The 25,375-nt window shown below is 40.4% G+C and overlaps 1 protein-coding gene and 1 pseudogene across 5 annotated transcripts in view; one reads left to right on the top strand and one right to left on the bottom strand.

The window, feature by feature from the left end:
* Nucleotide 1: 1 nt before the first annotated feature.
* LOC110524421 (centrosomal protein of 290 kDa-like) lies at nucleotides 2-23,873 on the bottom strand. 4 transcript variants are annotated; one of them, XM_090233531.1, is made up of 8 exons: nucleotides 22,710-23,873; nucleotides 22,133-22,179; nucleotides 18,503-18,618; nucleotides 18,211-18,350; nucleotides 17,828-17,972; nucleotides 17,462-17,562; nucleotides 17,168-17,234; nucleotides 2-1,363 (listed from the first exon to the last, which is right to left on the bottom strand). In XM_090233531.1, exons 5-8 carry the CDS (start codon nucleotides 17,886-17,888, stop codon nucleotides 1,356-1,358), a joined length of 237 nt encoding a protein of 78 aa, XP_090089657.1. In that variant the 5' UTR covers nucleotides 17,889-17,972; nucleotides 18,211-18,350; nucleotides 18,503-18,618; nucleotides 22,133-22,179; nucleotides 22,710-23,873; the 3' UTR covers nucleotides 2-1,355. The 4 variants fall into 3 exon arrangements, 2 of the variants coding, with proteins under 2 accessions (XP_090089657.1, XP_090089644.1); XR_005052013.2 differs by lacking the exon at nucleotides 2-1,363 and having other exon boundaries at nucleotides 14,416-17,234; XM_090233518.1 differs by lacking the exon at nucleotides 2-1,363 and having other exon boundaries at nucleotides 14,780-17,234.
* Nucleotides 23,874-23,984: 111 nt separating this feature from the next.
* The window catches only part of LOC110532387 (protein O-mannosyl-transferase TMTC3-like), a 62,955-nt pseudogene continuing 61,564 nt past the window's right edge, over nucleotides 23,985-25,375 (top strand). Inside the window, exons 1-2 of the transcript XR_016495662.1 lie at nucleotides 23,985-24,125; nucleotides 24,999-25,212. The product of XR_016495662.1 is annotated as a protein O-mannosyl-transferase TMTC3-like (transcript). The remainder of the gene's footprint in view (nucleotides 24,126-24,998; nucleotides 25,213-25,375) is intronic.

Here is a 25,375-nt window from a genome sequence, read left to right as displayed (position 1 = left end):
ATTTTTGTTGTCCTTTGCACTATTTTAATTCAAATGTTACATTTTCTCATGCTGATTATGATTAATTTTGGCTTTATTTTGCATGATGAAAGTTGACTTCACATTTTTCCCTTTATAAAAAGAAAAGGATAACAAACAAAACATTGTTGCAATATATCATTAGATCAAGAGGCTATTCTGAAGTGGGTTGTAACTAGTCAGTGTTGAACGACGTGTGTAATGCAGTCTTTCCTGCTTCTCTGTGGATGCCCCCCCCCATGCCAGGAGAAAGAAAAATATTTAAAGGAATGGAAAAAATGGTCAAGGCATCTTACGAGTGCCAAATTTGATTATGTGCTTGGTTACCTGGATGAGCTCCTGTCAGCATCCTCGAACCCAGGCTCTCGTGTGGAGATTAAGACAGGGTCCCCTTCCTGAGAGAGGGGAGTGGGGTAGAATAACCTTTGTACAAACCTCATCACTTGACCTAGTGATGTTCAAAATGGCACCGACAGAGCTGCCTCGCTTTTAGTCCTTAGGAAACTTTGCAGTATTTTGTTTTTTTATGTATTATTTCTTACATTGTTAGCCCAGAAAATCTTAAGTGTTATTACATACAGCCAGGAAGAACTATTAGATATCAGAGCAGCGTCAACTTACCAGCACTACGACCAGGAATACGGCTTTCCCGAAGCGGGTCCTTTGTCCGAACTTCCCAGGGCATTTGAGCTGATTCCAGAGGCTGACACAAAACAATGGTCTTCTGGTCAGACTTCGAAGGCGCACACACCACCCACCACTTCTGAGTATATTACTCGCTAATGTCCACAAGCATTTTGCTCCACTCGCAATAACATCTGCATGTGACCAATAAAATTTGATTTGATCCTGTCAAATGGTAGTTTAAACCTTCTCACCATTATGTTCCTGGGTTCTTGGTTTTTCAGAATCTTCACCCTCTGGTCACTCCTTCATGCACAGGGAAAAAGCTCCTCATATTAGCTCGACACTGGGGAGAAGTAAGTCAACTCAAATCAAATGAATAACTAGTAAGTGAGGAATTTACCCATGGCCTGACAACCATTAGCTTGGTTAGCAGCTAGATGGCGCTATTGTCTGTCATTCTGATCACATCTCAGCTACCTGAGAAAAGTAGGATGATTGCTGATACATTGGGTGCTGCAGAAGGGGTCAGAGTCTGGCTCACTGCTTTGTTCTGCTTCTGAGACTTGAGGTCCTCCTTAGCGCTGAAGATGTCTGGCAGCGCCTGTTTCTCCCTCCAGTTGAGACACTTAGTTGTGCGCTTCTCCAGGTCAGCTTCCTGCTTCATCTGGCTGGCCTCTGTTCCTCCGCCACCAATGCCCTGGGTCTGGAACTCATCTTCCTAAGGAAAGACATCACAGTGGATAGTCTCATTCACAAACTGTGTGGTCTAACGAGTATAGCTGAGCCTTAAACCCTGGAATGGCATGTAAGGTTGTGTCCATATTATAGTTTCTCAATTGCTTAGACACAATTCCTGGAACAACTCATTCACACACAATTGTAAAAACTCACACCCAACGATTTAAACATCTAACTTCTGGGTCCCAATTCAAACTTTTCCCTCCGACAATACACACAAGCTGTCAAAAACATAGACTACATGACTGTTTGTTACGCACTGGAGGGATTAATTCAATACACTGCTACCAAAATGTTTAGAATAGGTTTTCAGAGAAATAATTTGGAACGTGTTAAAATCACAGCACTAACTATCCAGATAACACTTTCAGGAACACCCTGGTGAGAGAAATTCAAAACAGTACTGTAATAAGTACCTCTTACATTACTGGATAAGGGAATACTATTGTATGTGCTGTTTTGGTCAAAAACCTGACCTTTGAAATGTCACACTGACAGAACATGTAAGTAAGAGTCCATGCACAGTACAATACCCAATTTCTAAAAGCTTTATTTCCAAATGCAGCAAATGTACAGGTTACTCAACATCTGCGTTCTCATCATCTCGTCTCAGGTCTGGGTCAGGCCATAATATCTCATCAACGTCACACATTGTTTGCTCTTGCTAGGCAGCATGGGGAAAATGCCCTTGTGTGACTTAGAAAACCCTGGAGAGACTTCACAGACACCATTGCCTCCAGGAGGTTTTGCTGTGCGTAGGGGTTGCGGTCATACACTCTTCACCACTATGCTGAGAAAAATTCCTCAAACGGATTCAGAAATGGGGAATATGCTGGCAAAAAATAATAATAGTGAACCTGGGGTGGTCATTGAACCAGGAGCAAACCAGAGCAGCCCGATGAAAACTCACGTTATCCCAAATGACAACATATTGGGCTCTGGTTGCCCTGGCTCCCCTTCCTGTTGAAGAATGTTATTGTGCAGATTATCTAGAAATTGAAGGAGTTGTGCCGTGTTGTATGGACCCACTTTGACATGGCGTTGGGAGGACGCCACGATTGCAGCACATAGGGTGATGTTGCCTCCCTTTTGGCAAGGAACTTGTATGATGGCACGGTATGATATCATGACCAATGATTTTGCGCCCCCTTTTGTGCCTTTTTGTTAGGTTGAACCCTGCCTCGTCGATGAAGATGTACTCCTGTGGGTCAGCCATGGCATCCAGCTCAAAGATTCTCTACAAAAGTAATAAAAAAAAACACACATTTTAGTTTACTACTGTACTGGAATGAAATATTGTGTACTGAAGTTACTGTAACACATTACTATACAGTACCTTATTGATATGCTGGAGAGATGGGCCATACTCTACATACTGTAAGAATTCTGTACAGTACAGCACATATTACCTGAACATATTGGAATCGTTTGCATTCCTTTCAAAAGGCACACGGTACAGCTGCTTTGTCCTTATGTGGTTCTTCTGATCGATCCGGTCAATGGTGGAAATGCTGATGCTGTCAATTCCTTGGAAGACTACCTGGTCTTCAACTATTTGGGTTTGAAATTCCCTCAAACGGATGGCATTATTGGCAATCCCCATATTCACCAGGGTAGTCTCCTGCTCAGCTGCCTCTCAGTTCTGCAAAAATTATGGTCATCCATTACCGTGGTAAAAACTACACTGCGAACAAAGTGGAGATTCAGTCTATATGCACTACAATATTACATGTACCACAGTAACAACAAGGCAAATGACCTGTTTTCCCTTCTGAAAGTACGGACAATGGATGCAACCGTGTAACGGCTTAGGTTGGGTTGCACTAGCTGTCCAACTTCTCTCATAGTCCTCCCATGTTTGGGCACATGATAAACTAGGGTGGAACAAATTTCATCTGAGATTACTTGTCTTTGTTGTTGTCGTCCTCTTCCTCTCTGTCTTGCAACTTTGGTATTGTTAGGATCCATTGTACCAAAGCACATGGACATGCCTCCAGGCAGCAGGGGCAGGGACGGGAGGTAGTGGTTAGAGCGTTGGACTAGTAACCGCAAGGTTGCAAGATCGAATCCCCGAGCTGACAAGGTAAAGATCTGTTGTTCTGACCCTGAACAAGGCAGTTAACTGACTGTTCCTAGGCCGTCATTGTAAATAAGAATTTGTTCTTAACTGACTTGCCTAGTTTAAAAAAAAGAAACTTTCTGAAAACTGCATGTAGAAATGTAGTGAATTGAGCCAACACAATAGCCTATTCTACATGACAGATATTCCCATATCTGTTCTACACATATCTGTGCTACACAATACATTTCTATGTGAACATTTTGTGACATTTTGCACTCCCCTGAAAGGCCCCAGCACTAATATCACCATCAAATATTGACGATTATCAACACAGTGTCAATGGTTCAACCACATTTTCATCATCATTCCAGTTGTCATAACTCATGAAGCGGCCATAGTCCACACACACCCATATCACTGCTTCAGTCATATTTGTTATGTACTATATAGGTAAGTGAATTCACACAGATGTTTTATGTATTGGTGTCTATTAATAGGTGAGAGAACTATGTCAGTGTTAGTCTTCCCTGGTTAACCTAAGCTCTGAGTGATGGCTGAATTTAGACTGATTCTATTTTAGCCTACAGCCCAGTCCCAAATCAACCACTAGCATCTAAACCCTGTGCTCTAATCTAGGAGGATTACATAGGTGTTGTCGTGACATTAGTACCATTAATGTGATGATGATTATTTCATCAAATCAATTAACTATGTTTAATTATTACGATGATTAAATTAATCATGTAACAATTAACTCATTAGCAATCTTGGGGCACCACGGAAAAAGTTTGTTTAGTGAGTTACCGTTTACCGAATTAACTCTACCGATATAAATATGTCGTTTTCAAGTCAACCATTATTTATCATTATTACCTCAGTCTCATTCTGAATGTCGTTGACTTCAAATCTGCACCAACCCTAGTCTCCATGATGAATCAGCGATACAAAAATTGCCTTAATTATTTATTTACTAATTAACTAAATAATCACACAGAATTACATAAACACACACAGGATAGATTATACATTGGTTACTAACATGATGCAATGAAAAGTCCCTAGTGGACTAACCCGATATGACGGCTTGGTTACACAATGAAAGGGGGTGGGGAACGAAAGAGCGGTAGGAGGAGAGACAGAGGAATTCAACCATTGTAAATGTGGATATTTAGCACCCTAACAACAGCTCATTCGGATTTGGAAATGCAAAGTACATATTTACGCTTGTATGTCTTTGTCGTCGCTCTCTGGTGAAATCCCCAGATCAGTCTGTGGAGAGTAAAAGTCTCTGGTTGTCCACCAGATGTATCCTTTGTAGTTGTAGTAGGTTGGTCTCGGAGTATCTTTCAGAACGGATCTTCCAGAGGTGTACCACGTGGTGTTCAGCGGTCCTTGTCCTTCGCTCTGTTTGTTTATAATAGATACCCTAGAGATACCTATAGAGGTGAGAGGATATTGTTATTTGTCTCTTGTCTTCGGTTGAGTTTCCTAGGCTAACAGTGCATAAACAGCTGCAGGCTGAATGTGCCTGTGCAGTCTTCTTCGAGAGAGTTTCAGGGTCTCCACATTTTCTGGTCTTGTGGAGATGTTCTTCTTCTCTGTTGAAAGTTTGAGAGTTTCTAACCATTTAATCTCACGCTGTCAGTCACGCTGGTCTGATGTAAATTTAGTTAGGAGTCCTTTTTATAAACAATTGGGGAACAAGGGCATTCTCTCCTTTTGTCATAATGTCTGTGCTAACATGGGCGTGGTTAATGACTGGGTAAACCTTTACATGAAATACAATTCTTTCATTTTCTCACAAATAGTGTAATGATAATTTCACATGTAAATCATTAAAGTACAACATTAACATATATAATAAAGGCATTTTTTTCATCTGAAACAATACTAAAATAAATGTTTGAAAAATAGATACAAAAGGTTCAAAATATATTTATATTTTTAACAACCTTGTCGGGAGAGTCCTTATACACTCCAACATTGTAAAGCCATTCTCTTCATACAACTATTAATTGCTAAGAAATTCTCTTAATTTTTTTTTTAAACCTATGCTTGCAGTATTCAGACAGAGAGATGACTTGCAGCAACCCAAGTACATCCAAAGGCTGACTTCAAACATCTTGTTTTTGTCCCATCATAATTATGAATAAAATATGAACAGACAAATAAAACATTTAATCAGTGCAAAATACTGATTTAAATTAAAAAAGCTTTTTTTATATAGTAGTTCAAACTTATTATGGCTTTCCCGTTAACGGGAGCGATATGACAACAGCCAGTCAAAGTGTAGGGCGCCATTTTGAAAACATCAAAAATTAAAATTCCTCAAACGTACATGTATCTCATACCATATTAAAGCTATTCTCGTTGTAAATTCCATCACAGTGTCCAATTTCAAATATGCTTTACAGCAAAAGCACCACAAATGATTATGTTTGGTCACCACATAGCCACTGAAAAACACAGCCATTTTTTTTTTCGAGACAAAGAGAGGAGTTTCAAAAAGCACAAATAGAGATAAAATTAATCACTAACCTTTGATGATCTTCATCAGATGACACTAATAGGACTTCATGTTACACAATACATGTATGTTTTGTTTGATAAAGTTCGTATTTATCAAAATATGAGTTTACATTGGCGCGTTACATTCACTAGTTCCAAAAACATCCAGTGATTTTGCATAGCCACATCATTCAACAGAAATACTCATCATAAATGTAGATGATAATACAAGTTATACACATGGAATTATAGCTATACCTCTCCTTAATGTAACCGCTGTGTCTGATTTCAATTTTTTTTACGGAATAAGCCAGCCATGCAATAATCTGAGACGGCGCTCAGAAGTAAAAAAATCACAATAGCCGCAACGATGGCGTCAACATAAACAACAAATTACATGATAAATATTCCCTTACTTTTGATGATCTACATCAGAAAGCACTCCAGGAATCGCAGGTCCACAATAAATGTTTGTTTTGTTCAATAATATCTGTTATTTATGTCCAAATACCTTATTTTGTTAGCGTGTTTGTTATACATATCCAAACGCTCATTCTGGCCAGCGTTACATCGGACAGAAACTTCCAAAAGTTATATTACAGGTCGAAGAAACATTTCAAACTAAGTACAGAATCAATCATTAGGATGTTTTTAACATATAGCTTCAATAAAGTTCCACATGGAGTATTCCTTATTGTCTTCATGAGCACTGGAACGCAAGTGGGCACCATGAGGAATAAGCGTGATCAGAAAATGGCTGCTTGATGGACACCTGATACATTCTGCTCTCATTCACTCCCACAACACCATAGAAGTCTCATTAAAATGTATATTATTGGTTGACATCTAGTGGAACCCCTAGGCAGTGCAACATCATCTCCAGGGGATTTCATTGGGGACTCTGGTGAATACATACAAAGATCAGATTTCTCACTTCCTGTTTTGATTTCAACTATCTAATACCAATAATATTCATACAGTGCCTTGCGAAAGTATTCAACCCCCTTGAACTTTGCGACCTTTTGCCACATTTCAGGCTTCAAACATAAAGATATAAAACTGTATTTTTTTGTGAAGAATCAACAACAAGTGGGACACAATCATGAAGTGGAGCGACATTTATTGGATATTTCAAACTTTTTTAACAAATCAAAAACTGAAAAATTGGGCGTGCAAAATTATTCAGCCCCCTTAAGTTAATACTTTGTAGCGCCACCTTTTGCTGCGATTACAGCTGTAAGTCGCTTGGGGTATGTCTCTATCAGTTTTGCACATCGAGAGACAGACATTTTTTCCCATTCCTCCTTGCAAAACAGCTTGAGCTCAGTGAGGTTGGATGGAGAGCATTTGTGAACAGCAGTTTTCAGTTCTTTCTACAGATTCTCGATTGGATTCAGGTCTGGACTTTGACTTGGCCATTCTAACACCTGGATATGTTTATTTTTGAACCATTCCATTGTAGATTTTGCTTTATGTTTTGGATCATTGTCTTGTTGGAAGACAAATCTCCGTCCCAGTCTCAGGTCTTTTGCAGACTCCATCAGGTTTTCTTCCAGAATGGTCCTGTATTTGGCTCCATCCATCTTTCCATCAATTTTAACCATCTTCCCTGTCCCTGCTGAAGAAAAGCAGGCCCAAACCATGATGCTGCCACCACCATGTTTGACAGTGGGGATGGTGTGTTCAGCTGTGTTGCTTTTACGCCAAACATAACGTTTTGCATTGTTGCCAAAAAGTTCAATTTTGGTTTCACCTGACCAGAGCACCTTCTTCCACATGTTTGGTGTGTCTCCCAGGTGGCTTGTGGCAAACTTTAAACGACACTTTTTATGGATATCTTTAAAAAATGGCTTTCTTCTTGCCACTCTTCCATAAAGGCCAGATTTGTGCAATATACGACTGATTGTTGTCCTATGGACAGAGTCTCCCACCTCAGCTGTAGATCTCTGCAGTTCATCCAGAGTGATCATGGGCCTCTTGGCTGCATCTCTGATCAGTCTTCTCCTTGTATGAGCTGAAAGTTTAGAGGGACGGCCAGGTCTTGGTAGATTTGCAGTGGTCTGATACTCCTTCCATTTCAATATTATCGCTTGCACAGTGCTCCTTGGGATGTTTAAAGCTTGGGAAATCTTTTTGTATCCAAATCCGGCTTTAAACTTCTTCACAACAGTATCTCGGACCTGCCTGGTGTGTTCCTTGTTCTTCATAATGCTCTCTGCGCTTTTAACGGACCTCTGAGACTATCACAGTGCAGGTGCATTTATACGGAGACTTGATTACACACAGGAGCAGGCGGTTTACTTTGGGCAACTTATTCATCCAAGCTACTCAATACTGCCCCCCAGCCATAAAAAGTTAAAGGAAGCAGACTTCTCCGGTCTCCCTTTGCTGTGAACACGAGATCAAACTGCACCAGGGTTAGGAGTCAGGGACGAGAGACTAGCTAGAAGACAAATATGACCTGTCCCAAAACATTACCTAGCCTCTAATCCCAACATCTGAGAGGACTGGATAGTTGACGAATTGTGGCTACTACTATATTGATTAAACCTATCCAAGTCTTTCAGATCTACACAATAATACATGGGACTTATATAGCACGAACCCAAAGTTTTTACTTTACAATTGTAGAAATTAAACCCCCAAAAAACAGGAATCAAAACAACATCAGACAAAACAAGAGAAGGATGGGCTCAAGGAAGGGATGTATTAGTGTATGGGCAGGGTAGGGTTGGGGTTTGGATATGAACCCGGTTTAAGGCAAGGGGTGCGACTGGAGTTATGATTCAAACCTGATTCAGGGTAAGGGGTAGGGTAAGGGTTTGGGTTAGGTGGTGCTCAGTATGACGGAGAGAGGAGTGTCTTTGAAATGTATTGCTTTGTGTGTGTGTGGGGGGGGGGGGGGGGGGCTTAAAACGTCTTCGGGTCGGTGTCCCTTCCACGTGACGGTTGAGCTAATGTAGGCTAATGCGATTAGCATGAGGTCGTAAGTAAGTAAGACAATTTCCCAGGACATAGACATATCTGATATTGGCATAAAGCTTAAATTCTTGTTAATTTAACTTCTCTAGGGTAGGGGGCACTATTTTCACCTCCGGATGAAAAGCGTGCCCAAAGTAAACTGCCTGCTACTCAGGCCCAGAAGGTAGGATATGCATATAATTGGTAGATTTGGATAGAAAACACTCTAAGGTTTCCAAAACTGTTAGAATAATGTCTGAGTATAACAGAACTGATTTGGCAGGCGAAAACCTGAGAAAAATCCATCCAGGAAGTAGGATCTTATTCTTTTTGTAGTTTTCTATTCAATGCCATTACAGTATCCATTGACTTAGGACTCAAATTGCAGTTCCTATGACTTCCACTAGATGTCAACCGTCTTTAGAAATTGTTTCAGGCTTATTCTGAAAAATGAGGGAGTAAGACCAGTCTGAATGACTGGACCCTAAAGTGCCACAGAGCTTTTTCATGCGCAATCCCGAGAGCTCGCGTTTCTTGTTTACCTTTTATATTGACCACGTTATTGTCCGGTTGAAGTATTATCGATTTAGGCTAAAAACAACCGGAGGATTGAATATAAACATCGTTTGACATGTTTCTATGAACTTTACGGATACAATTTGGATTTTGTCTGCCTGTTGTGACTGCGTTTGAGCCTGTGGATTACTGAAGAAAATGCGCAAACAAAACTGAGGTTTTTGGATATAAAGAGAGACTTTATCGAACAAAATGAAAATGTATTGAGTAAATGAATGTCTTCTGAGTGCAACCATATGAAGATCATCAAAGTTAAGTGATTAATTTTATTATATTTCTGACTTGTGTAACTCTTCTTCTTGGCTGGTAACTGTTGTTAATGATTTGTCTGCTGGGCGATGTTCTCAAATAATCGCATGGTATGCTTTCGCTGTAAAAGCTTTTTTGAAATCTGACACCGTGGTTGGATTCACAAGAAGTTCATCTTTAAACCTATGTATAACACTTGTATGTTTTCTGAATTTTTATAATCAGTATTTCTGTTTTTGAATTTGGCGCTAGCGTCCCACTTACCCTAGAGATGTTTTAACTGTACTGTCCAATTTACAGTAGCTATTACAGGGAAAGAATACCATGCTATGGTTTGAGGAGAGTACACAATTATAAACAGGAAAAGTTATTAATCCTAGTAAAAATTCCCTGTCTCAGGTCAATTAGGATCACCACTTTATTTTAAGAATGTGAAATGTCAGAATAATAGTAGAGAGAATTATTTATTTCAGCTTTTATTTCTTTCATCACATTCCAAGTGGGTCAGAAGTTTACATACACTCAATTAGTATTTGGTAGCATTGCCTTTAAATTGTTTAACTTGGGGCAAACGTTTCGGGTAGTCTTCCACGAGCTCCCCACAATAAGTTGGGTGAATTTTGGCCCATTCCTCCTGACAGAGCTGTTGTAACGGAGTCAGGTTTGTAGGCGTCCTTGGTCGCACATACTTTTTCAGTTCCGCCCACATATTTTCTATAGGATTGAGGTCAGGGCTTTGTGAGGGCCACTCCATGCCTTGACTTTGTTGTCCTTAAGCCATTTTGCCACAACTTTGGAAGTATGCTTGGGGTCATTGTCCCTTTGGAAGACTCATTTGCGACCAAGCTTTAACTTCCTGACTGATGTCTTGAGATGTCGCTTCAATATATCCACATAATTTTCATACCTCATGATGCCATCTATTTTGTGAAGTGCACCCGTACCACCTGTAGCAAATCTGCTGCCACCCCCATGTTTCACGGTTGGGATGGTGTTATTTGACTTGCAAGCCTCCCCCTTTTTCCTCCAAACATAACGATGGTCATTATGGCCAAACAGTTTTATTTTTGTTTCATCAGACCAGAGGACATTTCTCCAAAAAGTACGATCTTTGTTCCCATGTGCAGTTGCAAACCATAGTCTGGCTTTTTTATGGCGGTTTTGGAGCAGTGGCTTCTTCCTTGCTGAGTAGCCTTTCAGGTTATGTCGATATAGGACTCGTTTTACTGTGGATATAGATACTTTTGTACCTGTTTCCTCCAGCATCTTCACAAGGTCCTTTGCTGTTATTCTGGGATTGATTTGCACTTTTCGCACCAATGTACATTCATCTCTCAGAGACAGAACGCGTCTCCTTCCTGAGTGGTATGACGGCTGCATGGTCCCATGGTGTTTATACTTGCACACTATTGTTTGTACAGATAAACGTGGTACCTTCAGGCGTTTGGAAATTGCTCCCAAGGATGAACCAGACTTGTGGAGGTCTACAATTTTTTTCTGAGGTCTTGGCTGATTTATTTTGATTTTCCCATGATGTCAAGCAGAGTTTGAAGGTAGGCCTTGAAATACATCCACAGGAACACCTCTAATGGACTCAAATGATGTCAATTAGCCTATCAGAAGCTTCTAAAGCCATTATATCATTTTCTGGAATTTTCCAAGCTGTTTAGAGGCACAGTCAACTTAGTGTATGTAAACTTCTGACTCACTGGAATTGTGATACAGTGAATTATAAGTGAAATAATCTGTCTGTAAATAATTGTTGGAAAAATTACTTGTGTCATGCACAAAGTAGATGTCCTAACCGACTTGACAAAACTATAGTTTGTCAACAAGAAATTTGTGGAGTGGTTGAAAAACTAGTTTTAATGACTCCAACATAAGTGTATGTAAACTTCCGACTTCATCTGTATATATCGACGAGTGCCTCATCTCTGATTCTCCACTGGGCACACAATATCAAGTGTGCGTATATGCTATTTAGTGTGGTCTCAATCAAATGATCCATAGCCTAGCACTAAGTGCATGCTCGGAGAAGCACAGAGCAAAGTTATATTTCCAAGACAGTTGCTGGGATGGTGTAAATTACAGTCGTGACCAAAACTTTTGAGAATGACACAAATATTAATTTCCACAAGGTTTGCTGCTTCAGTGTCTTTAGATATTTTTGTCAGATGTTACATAGGAATACTGAAGTATAATTACAGAAGTGTCAAAGGCTTTTATTACATGAAGTTTATGAAGAGTCAATATTTGCAGTGTTGAACCTTCTTTTTCAAGACTTCTGCAATCCGCCCTGGCATGCTGTCAATTAACTTTTGGGCCACATCCTGACTGATGGTGTCGTGGAGGATCGTTACAAAATATAACACTTACAAGAACTTGTGAATTCAATATAGGCTTTTAATACAAACATATCAGAAGCCTAGATGGTCCGCGGAACACACGCTTTTCCAGAGCACTGGCTCTGATTTATACACATACAACATATGAGTCCATCCCACATGCAAATTAAGTTACTTCCCTCAGTCCATCTGCCACCATTATCTTTCAATCTGTGCTTCCTGCTTGTTCACGCCCAATAACGCCATATCTGCTTATAATGGTGACAGGACCTCTTCATGTCCCAAAAATAATACATGCCCATCTTATCCTATGGGCCCCTTAAGTTCAGCTTGTCCTTATTAGGACTAGTAGACTATGTGTCTCTTCTCTTCATGTCCTAAAAATATATGCCCTATGTCTATAGTCCATCAGTTGGTCATTTGGCTGACTCCCTCCATTGTATGTCCCTCTGACCTTGGTATGTCCAGCTGTCCTATGCTCTCATGGCCTTACTTTGGTTTCCTGTCCTATACAATAGACAATGCATTTTACCAGAATGGCAAATGCACTCTAAGTGTATCTTTCTCTTGTGGTACAGTATTACGTTTCTCACTATATGTACATCTTGCTCCCACAATGGCAGCCCATTCTTGCATAATCAATGCTTGGAGTTTGTCAGAATTTGTGGGTTTTTGTTTGTCCACCCGCCTCTTGAGGATTGACCATAAATTCTCAATGGGATTAAGGTCGGGGGAGTTTCCTGGCCATGAACCCAAAATATCGATGTTTTGTTCCCCGAGACACTTAGTTATCACTTTTGCCTTATGGCAAAGTGCTCCATCATGCTGGAAAATGCATTGTTCGTCACCAAACTGTTCCTGGATGGTTGGGAGAAGTTGCTCTCGGAGGATGTGTTGATACCATTTTTTATTCATGGCTGTGTTCTTAGGCAAAATTGTGAGTGAGTCCACTCCCTTGGCTGAGAAACAACCCCACACATGAATGGTCTCAGGATGCTTTACTGTTGGCATGACACAGGACTGATGGTAGCGCTCACCTTGTCTTCTCCAGACAAGCTTTTTTTCCAGATGCCCCAAACAATCGGAAAGGGGATTCATCAGAGAAAATTACTTTACCCCAGTCCTCAGCAGTCCAATCCCTGTACCTTTTGCAGAATATCAGTCTGTCCCTGGTGTTTTTTCTGGAGAGAAGTGGCTTCTTTGCTGCCCTTCTTGACACCAGGCCTTCCTCCAAAAGTCTTCGCCTCACTGTGCATGCAGATGCAGTCACACCTGCCTGTTGCCATTCCTGAGCAAGCTCTGTACTGGTGGTGCCCCGATCCCACAGCTGAATCAACTTTAGGAGACTGTCTTGGCGCTTGCTGGACTTTCATGGGCTACCTGAAGCCTTCACAACAATTGAACCGCTCTCCTTGAAGTTCTTGATGATCTGATAAAATGGTTGATTTATCACACTGGCAGCAATATCCTTGCCTGTGAAGCCCTTTTTGTACAAAGCAATGATGACGGCACATGTTTCCTTGCAGGTAACCATGATTGACAGAGGAAGAACAATGATTCCAAGCACCACCCTCCTTTTCAAGCTTCCAGTCTGTTATTCAAACTCAATCAGCATGACAGAGTGATCTCCAGCCTTGTCCTTGTCAACACTCACACCTGTGTTAACGAGAGAATCACTGACATGATGTCAGGCTGGTCCTTTTGTGGCAGGGCTGAAATGCAGTGGAAATGTTTTTTGGTGATTCAGTTCATTTGCATGGCAAAGAGGGACTTTGCAAATAATTGCAGTTCATCGGATCACTCTTCATAACATTCTGGAGTATATGCAAATTGCCATCATACAAACTGAGGCAGCAGACTTTGTGAAAATTAATATTTGTGTCATTCTCAAAACTTTTGGCTAATACTGTACATTTATTCACTCTGTGATAGGGTTGGATCCTATATGCTACCTTTATTGTCCTGTAAATGGTTCAGTGCCTATAATTTAGGCTGTGTGTAGAATTGGGCATAAAGGAAATTACCTCTACTAATAAATTACTACTAGATTATAGTGATAAGGAAAACAGCATACACATTTGGCTTGTGTATTCATTTTCCTATAACTAATCATAATTCCATTATTTTTACCAAAAAAAGAGAATACTTCAAAATGAGAAGATCCTGCCATGGAAAAGACGACTAGGTGGACATAAACTGTAAAGGAGGGGAAATAACTCCCACCATGCAGCAGGACACCTTCAGTTGTGGGGTCTTAGCAATGCTGTGGCCCAAAGACTGACTGGGTTAGTAACTTTATTTAACATGTTTATAATCTTTTGACAACAGTGACGGCATGTAAGACACTTTATTATACACTTTAACACAATGGATGGCTAATTCGTCATTCTGCATTGATATTTGATATTATTTATAACGTGTTACGCATTGTTTTGTTTTGATTGAATGTTTTGCCTGCCAACGGTGGTTCCATGTGCTGTGCCTAGGAATGAAGACAAAAGAGTTCAACAGAGTAAACAACACAAACTGGAAGTACAGTCTGTTGTTGAAAATGTATGCTATACCCCATCCACACTGAAGAGGCTCTGAAATGTACATCAACCAGGACAAAGAGAAAGTTAACACTGTGAAATGTTTCATACTTAATTGAAGTTACGTGTCTGTTGACATCTTGGAAAATATTATAGGTCTACAATTTGTTTCATTTGTCAATATTACATTTTTATTAATTGATTTACTGGCCACCATTACTGTGGTTACATGTTCAGTATATGTCATGGCCAGCAAACCCACTGCAGCCTACCTCACTAGCTTACTCTCCATTCCTGCTTTGGACAATTAATAGCATGACTCTCGTACTTTGCCCTTTTCCTTTATGGTTGACATTTACGAAGAAAGGAGATATTATCTGTCTCTCTCCTATTGTGTACCGCTGTTAAATACTATGGGGGGAAAAAAAAACAGGGAAAATAAGTACTTAGAACTACCAATTATTGTAGATAAATATTAAAGAAAAGGGTAAACAACACTGGACTGAACTCCCTAATTGTCAAACTAATAATAATAATATACAACAATATAGAAGATACATGACTAGAGGTTATGCAATATGGGTGTATATCCACTGCATGCTTCTTAGGTGTGTAATTGACATGACCAAGGAGCTATTGCAAATGTGAAACTATGAAAAAATGTACGTTACACCGCGTGATTTTACAGTACACAAACAAGAGTGTGCAATATAGAAGGGTAGTCAGCGGACATTAGGTCACATGACCAAGGTGCTATTGAAATTTTACATTTTGAAAAATGTATGTAAAACCATATGAGATGAAAATGGTCAAACTAAAAGGTGTGCAATGTGTAGGGCCACTGAGTGGACATCCTGAAACTTGTTTGATGTTACCAGGTCACACGACCAAGGAGCTATTGAAATTCTACATTTTGAAAAATTAATGTAAAAAAAAAGCATGTGAGACAAAAATGGACAAACTAAAAGGGTGAGCAATGTCTATGCCATCGGGTTAGCTACAAACAGTTTTGAAAGTGTTAGAAGTAATGGTTAAAGAGCTATTGAAATTTGAACATTTGGATTTGTCACTATGTTGACAATCCCCAACTGTTGTTGGTGGACGTAAGGAAAACTACAGGCAAATATCCAACCTGAAACTGTCTTTACCTCAGTCCAGTGGAGAGTGCTTTTTTTTTATCTTGCTGAAATGTTTGCGCTTGCGTTCACACGTTTAAATGCATATGTCCTATGTGTTAAATCTATATTCCATCTAATACCACAATAATTGCTAGCGTTTCATCATTCCATCTCCGTACCGTTTATTGCAACATGTAAACATTTGTTTCATAGCCCTACGATACATGTTCATTTAGCCAACCATTTCTTACCCTCTGAGTGGGCGCGATGTTTATTGTGCACATGAATGTTCACAAGACTCATGAGGTAGAAGTTCTGTTTATTTAATTAAATGTATGGTTTCCTTTGTTCATATTTCCCGGGTTATGTCGGAGTTCTGTGTCCTGTCATTTTCATTCTGTTCCCATGTATGCATGTGTAACGGATGTGAAACGGTTAGCTAGGCAGCGGTGGTGCGCGCTAAATAGCGGTTCAATCTGTGATGTCACTTGCTCTGAGACCTTGAAGTAGTGGTTCCCCTTGCTCAGCAAGGGCAGCGGCTTTTGTGGAGCGATGGGTAACGATGCTTCGTGGGTGACTGTTGTTGATGTGTGCAGAGGGTCACTGGTTCGCGCCCGGGTATGGGCGAGGGGACGGTCTAAAGTTATACTGTTACACATGGTGTTGAAATATCATTAAGACTGATTAAGACGAATGTACCAATGTAACAAAGGATGTGGAAATTGCCTTTTACATTGTAGAACCAGTTTATTGATTGTATTTGCCAATTGGGTAATTATATGGTTCTGGGGGCCAAGTGCTTATATTATGTAGGTCTACCCGTTTGAGCTGTTAAACAGATTCAATTTGGTGTCTCAAGGGGACACTTTAGAGTTTTGCCCTCTCGCCTGTGTCCGTTCAGATAGGACAGGTTAAGCCTGATACAGAGGCTATTCCTTTTGGGCTATTGACCATTTATCTTTGGTAAATCTACTTGTATATTTTGTATGATATGGCACTTTCACCATTGGATCAACTAAACCTGTAAATAAATCTACACTCTTTGGCACGTCAACCTGCTTTGCCTTCTGCTGATTTCATGCCCTTACGACTGCTACAAGGTCCCTATTTTACAATTACATAGGCTAATCAAAATGTGTTGTAGACAAACTCATGAAAAGGGCTGTCTGGTAGACTCAATAAATAGACAAAGATTTAGCACTTTGTGACATTGGCTGATGTAAAAAGGGCTCTATAAATACATTTGATTGATTGATTTGTAGTTGAACAAGTCATTGCATGTATACATGTTTTTTTTTACTTGACTTGCGACTCGACTCTACTTGCTCTTAGAATGCACAACTTGGACTTGACAAGTTCTACATGGGACTTGACTTGAAACTCGGACCTTGTGACTCGAATGATAGGTGACTTGGTCCCACCTCTGGTATTTACCTTTGTCCTTTACCATTCCTCTGATTTGTTTCTTCAGTTCAAGTGTCTCCCCTTCCAGTTGTTCGATCTGTGAGGTCAAAAGGGGTCATGAAGGAAACAGGGCCACTGGCAGAGCTAAAGGTTTTGTTCCAAATGTCACCCTATTCCCTATATAGTGCACTACTTTTGACCAGTGCCCATAGTACCATGCACTACTTTTGACCAGTGTCCATAGGGCTCAGGTCAAAGGTAGTGCACTATGTAGGGAATAGGGTGCCAATTGGGACACAGTCAAATTGACCTCAAGACATTTACCTCTTTGGTGAGATCCTGGTTCTCTGCTTTGAACTGCCGCTGTTTCAGGGATTCGGTTCTTCTGAATTCCGTCAGATCCACTTCCTCTTGGGGCTCCAGACCTTATGAAAGAGGATGATGGATGAAAAACAGACACTGAATGAAAGGATATCCACTCCAACAACAAAACTGTCTAGCCTCTAAGGTCGTTCACTAACTTTAAGAAATATCTCCTCTCTCTCCGTTTTTGATTTCTTTGTTGTTGTTTCTTGTTTCTTGTTCATATTTTACATAACAAAATTCTCTCTGTAAAGTGTGTTGAGATAATGTGAAATTAACTTTAAATGTGACTTAACGTTTTTTAATTTAATTAGTTTGGTGACTTACCGAGACTTTCCTTAACATCTGCATTGATTCTCATTTCCAGCTGGTTGATATCTGTGGTCATGGCCTCCGTCTCGCGGTCTCACACTCTCATCTGATTCTTACATTCTTTGATCTCAGCGATGGCCACCTGCAGACCATCAGTGCCCTGCAGGACAGTAAAGAGAGCCTAGAAAGATCAGCCATGGCTTTCGAACTTTGTTTAATCTAGGAAACAAGCTTTGACAGACCAGACATTTCGAAAACAAAATCTGTTGCATGAGTCATGAGAATAACCACAGGGGTTGGGAGAATTGGTTTTTGATTAGTTTATAGGAACTTGGGTTTGTTGGAGAACCCTTAAGCGACTGGGCGTGTGTGAAACTGGACAGGCTGGGCAGACTTACAGACTCGTAGATTATCATGTGGTTTAGGGTGTCCCTGGCGTCTGTCTTGGCTAGCTCGGCCACACGTTCTGCCTCCCGTGCTCTTGTCTCTGTGGCTTGCAGCTTAGCATTTAGCTTGTCCAGCTTCCTCTGCTGGATGGCTGATGGCAAGCATGGGGGAGAATTTATTTTGTTGACCTATGAGCCATTGCTAACAATGCTACATCAGAGTCTATGGCTACACTTATACTAAAGAGCTCATGCTAATGTGCTAAATGGCTGTGCTTTTACAACAAGATAATTTGACAAGCACCTCTGTCTTTCTTCAGGGGATTCTTGAGTTCCTCTATGAGCAGGGCATTTCTCTCCATCTCCCCCGTATACTTGCTCTGTCAGCATCTTGATTTGATTGTCCCGCTCTTGCACAGCCTTGAAGACATTCAAAAACATTTTATTAGTTTGGATCGAGTAGGACGAACAGGCAGAGCAGAGCCAATGTTAATACAAGGACAACCACAGAAGATCACAGCAGGTTCTGATTTGTGAACAATATTGTGTTATAAAATACATGAGAAATTGTGCAAGGAGAATAAAAGAAAGCAGAGAGAGGTATGCAAAATAGGCAAGAAATCTGGAGGACTGAGTAACTTACAACACATAGCTCATATATGATCTGGTCACGAGTCGGTGATGGAAGAGAAGTTCAAGTAAGGACAGGAGAAAAGAACAGATTGAACAGTAACTAAAGAAGGAGAGAATCTGCAGTGGAAATCACAGATGGAGGTGGTGTAAATACAGTAATTCAACACACATTTCAAAGATTATCTTCCTTTAAACAAAAACCACATTGTTTGAAAAAAAGTGTGAAATAGTTGAAGTCTGAAGTTTACATACACCTTAGCCAAATACATTTAAATTCAGTTTTTCACAATTCCTGACATTTAATCCTAGTAAAAATTCCCTGTCTTAGGTCAGTTAGGATCACCATCTTATTTTAATAATGTGAAATATCAGAATAATAGTAGAGAGCTTTTATTTATTTCATCACATTCCAAGTGGGTCAGACGTTTACATACACTCAATTAGTATTTGGTAGCATTGCCTTTAAATTGTTTAACTTGGGTCAAACGTTTCGGGTAGCCTTCCACAAGCTTCCCACAATAAGTTGGGTGAATTTTGGCCCATTCCTCCTGACAGAGCTGGTGTAACGGAGTCAGGTTTGTAGGCCTCCATGCTTGCACACGCTTTTTCAGCTCTGCACACAAATTTTCTATAGGATTGAGGTCAGGGCTTTGTGATGGCCACTCCAATGCCTTGACTTTGATGTCCTTAAGCCATTTTGCCACAACTTTGGAAGTATGCTTGGGATCATTGTCCATTTGGAAGACTCATTTGCGACCAAGCTTTAACTTCCTGACTGATGTCTTGAGATGTTGCTTCAATATACAGTGCCTTGCGAAAGTATTCGGCCCCCTTGAACTTTGCGACCTTTTGCCACATTTCAGGCTTCAAACATAAATATATAAAACTATTTTTTTGTGAAGAATCAACAACATGAAGTGGAACGACATTTATTGGATATTTCAAACTTTTTTAACAAATCAAAAACTGAAAAATTGGGCGTGCAAAATTATTCAGCCCCCTTAAGTTAATACTTTGTAGCGCCACCTTTTGCTGCGATTACAGCTGTAAGTCGCTTGGGGTATGTCTCTATCAGTTTTGCACATCGAGAGACTGAAATTTTTTCCCATTCCTCCTTGCAAAACAGCTCGAGCTCAGTGAGGTTGGATGGAGAGCATTTGTGAACAGCAGTTTTCAGTTCTTTCTACAGATTCTCGATTGGATTCAGGTTTGGACTTTGACTTGGCCATTCTAACACCTGGATATGTTTATTTTTGAACCATTCCATTGTAGATTTTGCTTTATGTTTTGGATCATTGTCTTGTTGGAAGACAAATCTCCGTCCCAGTCTCAGGTCTTTTGCAGACTCCATCAGGTTTTCTTCCAGAATGGTCCTGTATTTGGCTCCATCCATCTTCCCATCAATTTGAACCATCTTCCCTGTCCCTGCTGAAGAAAAGCAGGCCCAAACCATGATGCTGCCACCACCATGTTTGACAGTGGGGATGGTGTGTTCAGGGTGATGAGCTGTGTTGCTTTTACGCCAAACATAACGTTTTGCATTGTTGCCAAAACGTTCAATTTTGGTTTCATCTGACCAGAGCACCTTCTTCCACATGTTTGGTGTGTCTCCCAGGTGGCTTGTGGCAAACTTTAAACGACACTTTTTATGGATTTCTTTAAGAAATGGCTTTCTTCTTGCCACTCTTCCATAAAGGTCAGATTTGTGCAATATACGACTGATTGTTGTCCTATGGACAGAGTCTCCCACCTCAGCTGTAGATCTCTGCAGTTCATCCAGAGTGATCATGGGCCTCTTGGCTGCATCTATGATCAGTCTTCTCCGTGTATGAGCTGAAAGTTTAGAGGGACGGCCAGGTCTTGGTAGATTTGCAGTGGTCTGATACTCCTTCCATTTCAATATTATCGCTTGCACAGTGCTCCTTGGGATGTTTAAAGCTTGGGAAATATTTTTGTATCCAAATCTGGCTTTAAACTTCTTCACAACAGTATCTCGGACCTGCCTGGTGTGTTCCTTGTTCTTCATGATGCTCTCTGCGCTTTTGACGGACCTCTGAGACTATCACAGTGCAGGTGCATTTATACGGAGACTTGATTACACACAGGTGGATTGTATTTATCATCATTAGTCATTTAGGTCAACATTGGATCATTCAGAGATCCTCACTGAACTTCTGGAGAGAGTTTGCTGCACTGAAAGTAAAGGGGCTGAATAATTTTGCACGCCCAATTTTTCAGTTTTTGATTTGTTAAAAAAGTTTGAAATATCCAATAAATGTCGTTCCACTTCATGATTGTGTCCCACTTGTTGTTGATTCTTCACAAAAAAATACAGTTTTATATCTTTATGTTTGAAGCCTGAAATGTGGCAAAAGGTCGCAAAGTTCAAGGGGGCCGAATACTTTCGCAAGGCACTGTATCCACATAATTTTCCTTTGTCATGAGGCCATCTATTTTGTGAAGTGCACCAGGCCCTTCTGCAGTAAAGCAACCCCACAACATGGTGCTGCCACCCCCATGCTTCACGGTTGGGATGTCCTTCGGTTTGCAAGCCTCCCCTTTTTCCTCCAAACATAACGATGGTCATTATGGCCAAACAGTTCTATTTCAGTTTCACCAGACCAGAAGACATTTCGGTTTTGGAGTGGTCGCTTCTTCCTTGCTGAGTAGCCTTTCAGGTTATGTCGATATAGGACTCGTTTTACTGTGGATATAGATACTTTTGTTGATTTTCTTCTCATTCCTCGTCTCTTTCTTTAACTGTTGGATGTCCTTCTCTCTATGGTCCAGTTGAGCCTCCAGTGTCCGCATCTCGTCCCGCATGAAGCGCATGTCCTGCCCCCTGCCACTGCCTGACTTCTTAGCCATCTGGACAGGAAACCAGGCGGACAACAAACTCTAAGACTCCATCTGTTTACAACACTTATAAATCTACACACTTGAACTACCAGGATCCTAACACAATATTATGTCTCCATTTGCTTATGTGAAAGTGCTTAAGAAATCACAGACCGGGGCAAATTTGTTGTTCAGAAAACACAGAGAGAGAAAACCACAACATACAGCAGCGTAAGCAGAGAAGAATTAGCCAGCACGCTCTCATCTCGTTAAGTACTATGATTGACTTTACTATTGGCTGAGAGATAAACTAAGCCAGTTGAAGGAAACTGAGCAGCATGAGGTAAAATAACCTGTGATCCAATTCAAACAAAACTGCTACCCAGAACCGGCAGTTTTGATTGAAAATGGACTCTAATGATTCACCATTTCATTTAATGACCACATTCACACCAAGCCTTACCTCAAACTCTTGTTCCCACTTTAATTCCTTTGCCTTCCACTTATTTTCTGTAAGATACAAAAGAGATACTGTTAAAGTATCTACTGTGGGCAATTAATTTCTAACAATACACTTAACGCTTAATTAACAACAATGCTTCTGTGCCAACATTATCAATGAGTTCAAATGCCATGGTAACCTCCACTTTCTTCCACTACAGAAAAATATAAAGATTTGGGGTCTGTGTCAGTACCACCAGTAATAAATAACATGACACTGACTATAACAGACTGAACAATTAATAAAATCGCCACCGGACTATTTACATTGACACCCCCCCCTTTTGTACACTGTTGCTACTCGCAGGTCATGTACACTATGTGATGCAAATATAATCAAACTCTACTATATTACTTAAACCACACTGTGTAGAGCTTATCCTTCAAAGCAACTATGTAATGTATTCTACTGATATTAACACTGGATCTAATAATATTAGGAATGCATTTCAGCACAGCGATGTGAATGGATCAAAGAGTTGTAGTGAGTTTGAATAATGCGGCTCTGGGTCTGAATGGGTAATAATAGCATGGGACACCTTTAGAAGGCCCCGAGCGACTCGCAAGAGCTGAACTATTTTCTCTGGGCTTCCATCTTTCAGCTCCTGCTCCCATTGTTTGACCTGCAGAGAAACAGGGCACCCCAGCTGTCCAGTGAAACACACAGTGAATTTAACATCAGGCAGAAACACGTCATCAGTAATGCTTGGTGCAGAATGAAGTAAAACCCTGTGACCAGCAGTGTCTAGAGATCCAGTAACAAGTACTGCTTGGTCTTTTATATATGTTCCTGTCTCACTGGTAGTAGCAGAGAACAAAATTGCTTACACGTTTGTTTAGTCTACAAGCCAGGTGCTTGATCCTGGCCAGGGGAAATGGTAGGGGGATGAAAATGAGGTGCGCAGAAGAAGATTAGTCTGTTTAGGCATTATGCAGACACATGCAGTATATGCTTTGGCAGAAGGCAGGGTTGTTTGTTTACGGACAAATCAGTAGCAGAACCACTCATTTCAATGGTCATACATCCATATCAAAACGAAAAACTAGATTGGACTATTTGATTGATACAGTATCAGATTAGAAGAGGATTTGGGGTGCAGGTATGTGCATTTTGGAACAGTACTGTAACGTTACATGTAGACACATTTGGTTAATTATATCTGCATCTCCACTCTCCTGCATTTGTTCTAGGTCAGAATCAATTACCCTACTCCAGTCAAGATGAGGCATCTTGACAATTGTGTAGTTACAGCTAGGTAACAGGAACTGGGGAACAAATAGATGGACAGACACACATTGTAAGCTTGGGTAATGCTGTAAAGGGACAACATAGAGCTGTGGCTATTATCCTTGCAATGTACATTTTAGTTGTAACTAGCTAGTTTACTAGGTTAGCTGACTATTGCACATAACAACATGTTTAGCTTGTTAGCTGCTGCTAGCTACTTCCTTCCAGACTTACTAAACATTGCATTCTACATGTATAGAAATTACGTATACATGCATACATTTTCATTTAAATCAATATTCGTGTGAATCTTACCTTTTTTCATATACCTGACACAACGTATTTGGCGAGCTTACTTGGTATTTTAGCTAAGCATACAGATAGAACAATGAGAACATATTTGACCAAACACCTGCTCCAGTTGCTAAGTTAACACTGACAACAATCGTAAATAGATTTACTATGGCTGATAAAGTCGTTTCAACGTCGCAAAAGGCTAGCCAGTCATTTAGCCAGCTAGATAGCTTAGAGAGATTTTCAACACAAACATGTTCATGGTTTATATCAAGCAAAGTGTGTTCTCATCTTCTTGATAGTGTCAGTACATATGGGACAACACGTTTCTGAAATCAGTGCCCCTTTTTAGCTTAAACTTTGCCCCGGAAGTTTGGGGATTTATTGGCTTGCTAGCGTTCAAATTGGAATGTCAATCGCCGAATACTTTAACGTAAGTTTCTAAATGTTCAAATTTCTTCTAACAATGTTATATGTTAGGACATGTTACTGTAAACTATTTTCATCAGCAGTAGATAAACTCGACAATGAATCGTGAACAATCAAGTGGAAATGCAAGAGGCTAGCCCAGCTAGAGGCGATTAGGTTATCTTCAACAACAGTTATCTAGCTAAGTTAACGTTGGTGTGTTTGTAAAAGGCATACTTCGAGACTTTATCTACTTCCCCAGAGTTGGGTGAATTCTTGGATACCATTTGTATGCATCTGTGTTAAGGACGTTATAGGCAGTGTCGCTAGCCAATGCTAACTTGCGTTAACACAATGTCTAGAAGTAAGAGTATGGATATTTGTTAGCTAGCAGAAACCCATAGACTTCCAGTCATTGCGCTAACGCTAGTTAACTTCCTTCTTAGTGCACGCAGATATTTACAAAATGTATCCACAAGTTCATCTAACTCTGTGGAAGTAGATAAAGTAAAAAGACTAATTGCAAAAATCCTGACGTATCCCCAATGCTGGATGACAATATTTTTTAAGTTACAGTGACCAGCTAGCGTGGCTGCAACTACAGGATCTTGTTCTCGGTTGATATAGTTACCTAGCTAGCTAACTACATTGTTGTCTTTCAAGTTTTAATACGACATCCTCAATGCAATTGTCATATTTTTTTTGCTAATATAATATTTCTGCATTGTTTGGGAATTGATAATAGACCTACTCAGTGTACCTGAAGGCAAACATTGTTATGATGCCAGTCATAGCAAATCTGGGCTGGGCACATTGTATTTTGTGAACCATGATAATGAATAAAGATAACCTCTCAAGTCTAATTTCTACTGTCCTGCTGTTACTTCATCCATCACAGTGATCAATGAAGCCTTTGGTTAGCGATGGCTGTCGTGTCGTGGAATGAGATTTTGATTTTGACTGGATTGGTGTTGGGATGCTACTGGAACAGCTTATCCTGTGGCTGTGTGTTCAACGATGTCTCAGCCATTCTGGACAATAAGGACCTGTGGCCCGCCACCCCACTCTGCAACCTGTTCTTCAATGACTTCTGGGGCACGCCCATGTCTGAGGTGATGAATCTATCATGAAATATCCTCAAGCTTGGGGAGGAAAGTGTTTGGTGCATGAGATTACACATGACATGTCATGCACCACGTCTTACTTTGTTTATGCTCCCCTTGCAAAAAACATGCAGATGATCAAGTGAAAAGGTATTATTTGAATGTCAGCTGA

The sequence above is a fragment of the Oncorhynchus mykiss genome, chromosome 1, assembly GCF_057628025.1.
Source record: "Oncorhynchus mykiss isolate SJ-2025 chromosome 1, ASM5762802v1, whole genome shotgun sequence".
NCBI lineage: Eukaryota > Metazoa > Chordata > Actinopteri > Salmoniformes > Salmonidae > Oncorhynchus > Oncorhynchus mykiss.
Note: the sequence above shows the minus strand (reverse complement) of the source record. Positions and strands in the feature narration are given on the sequence as shown.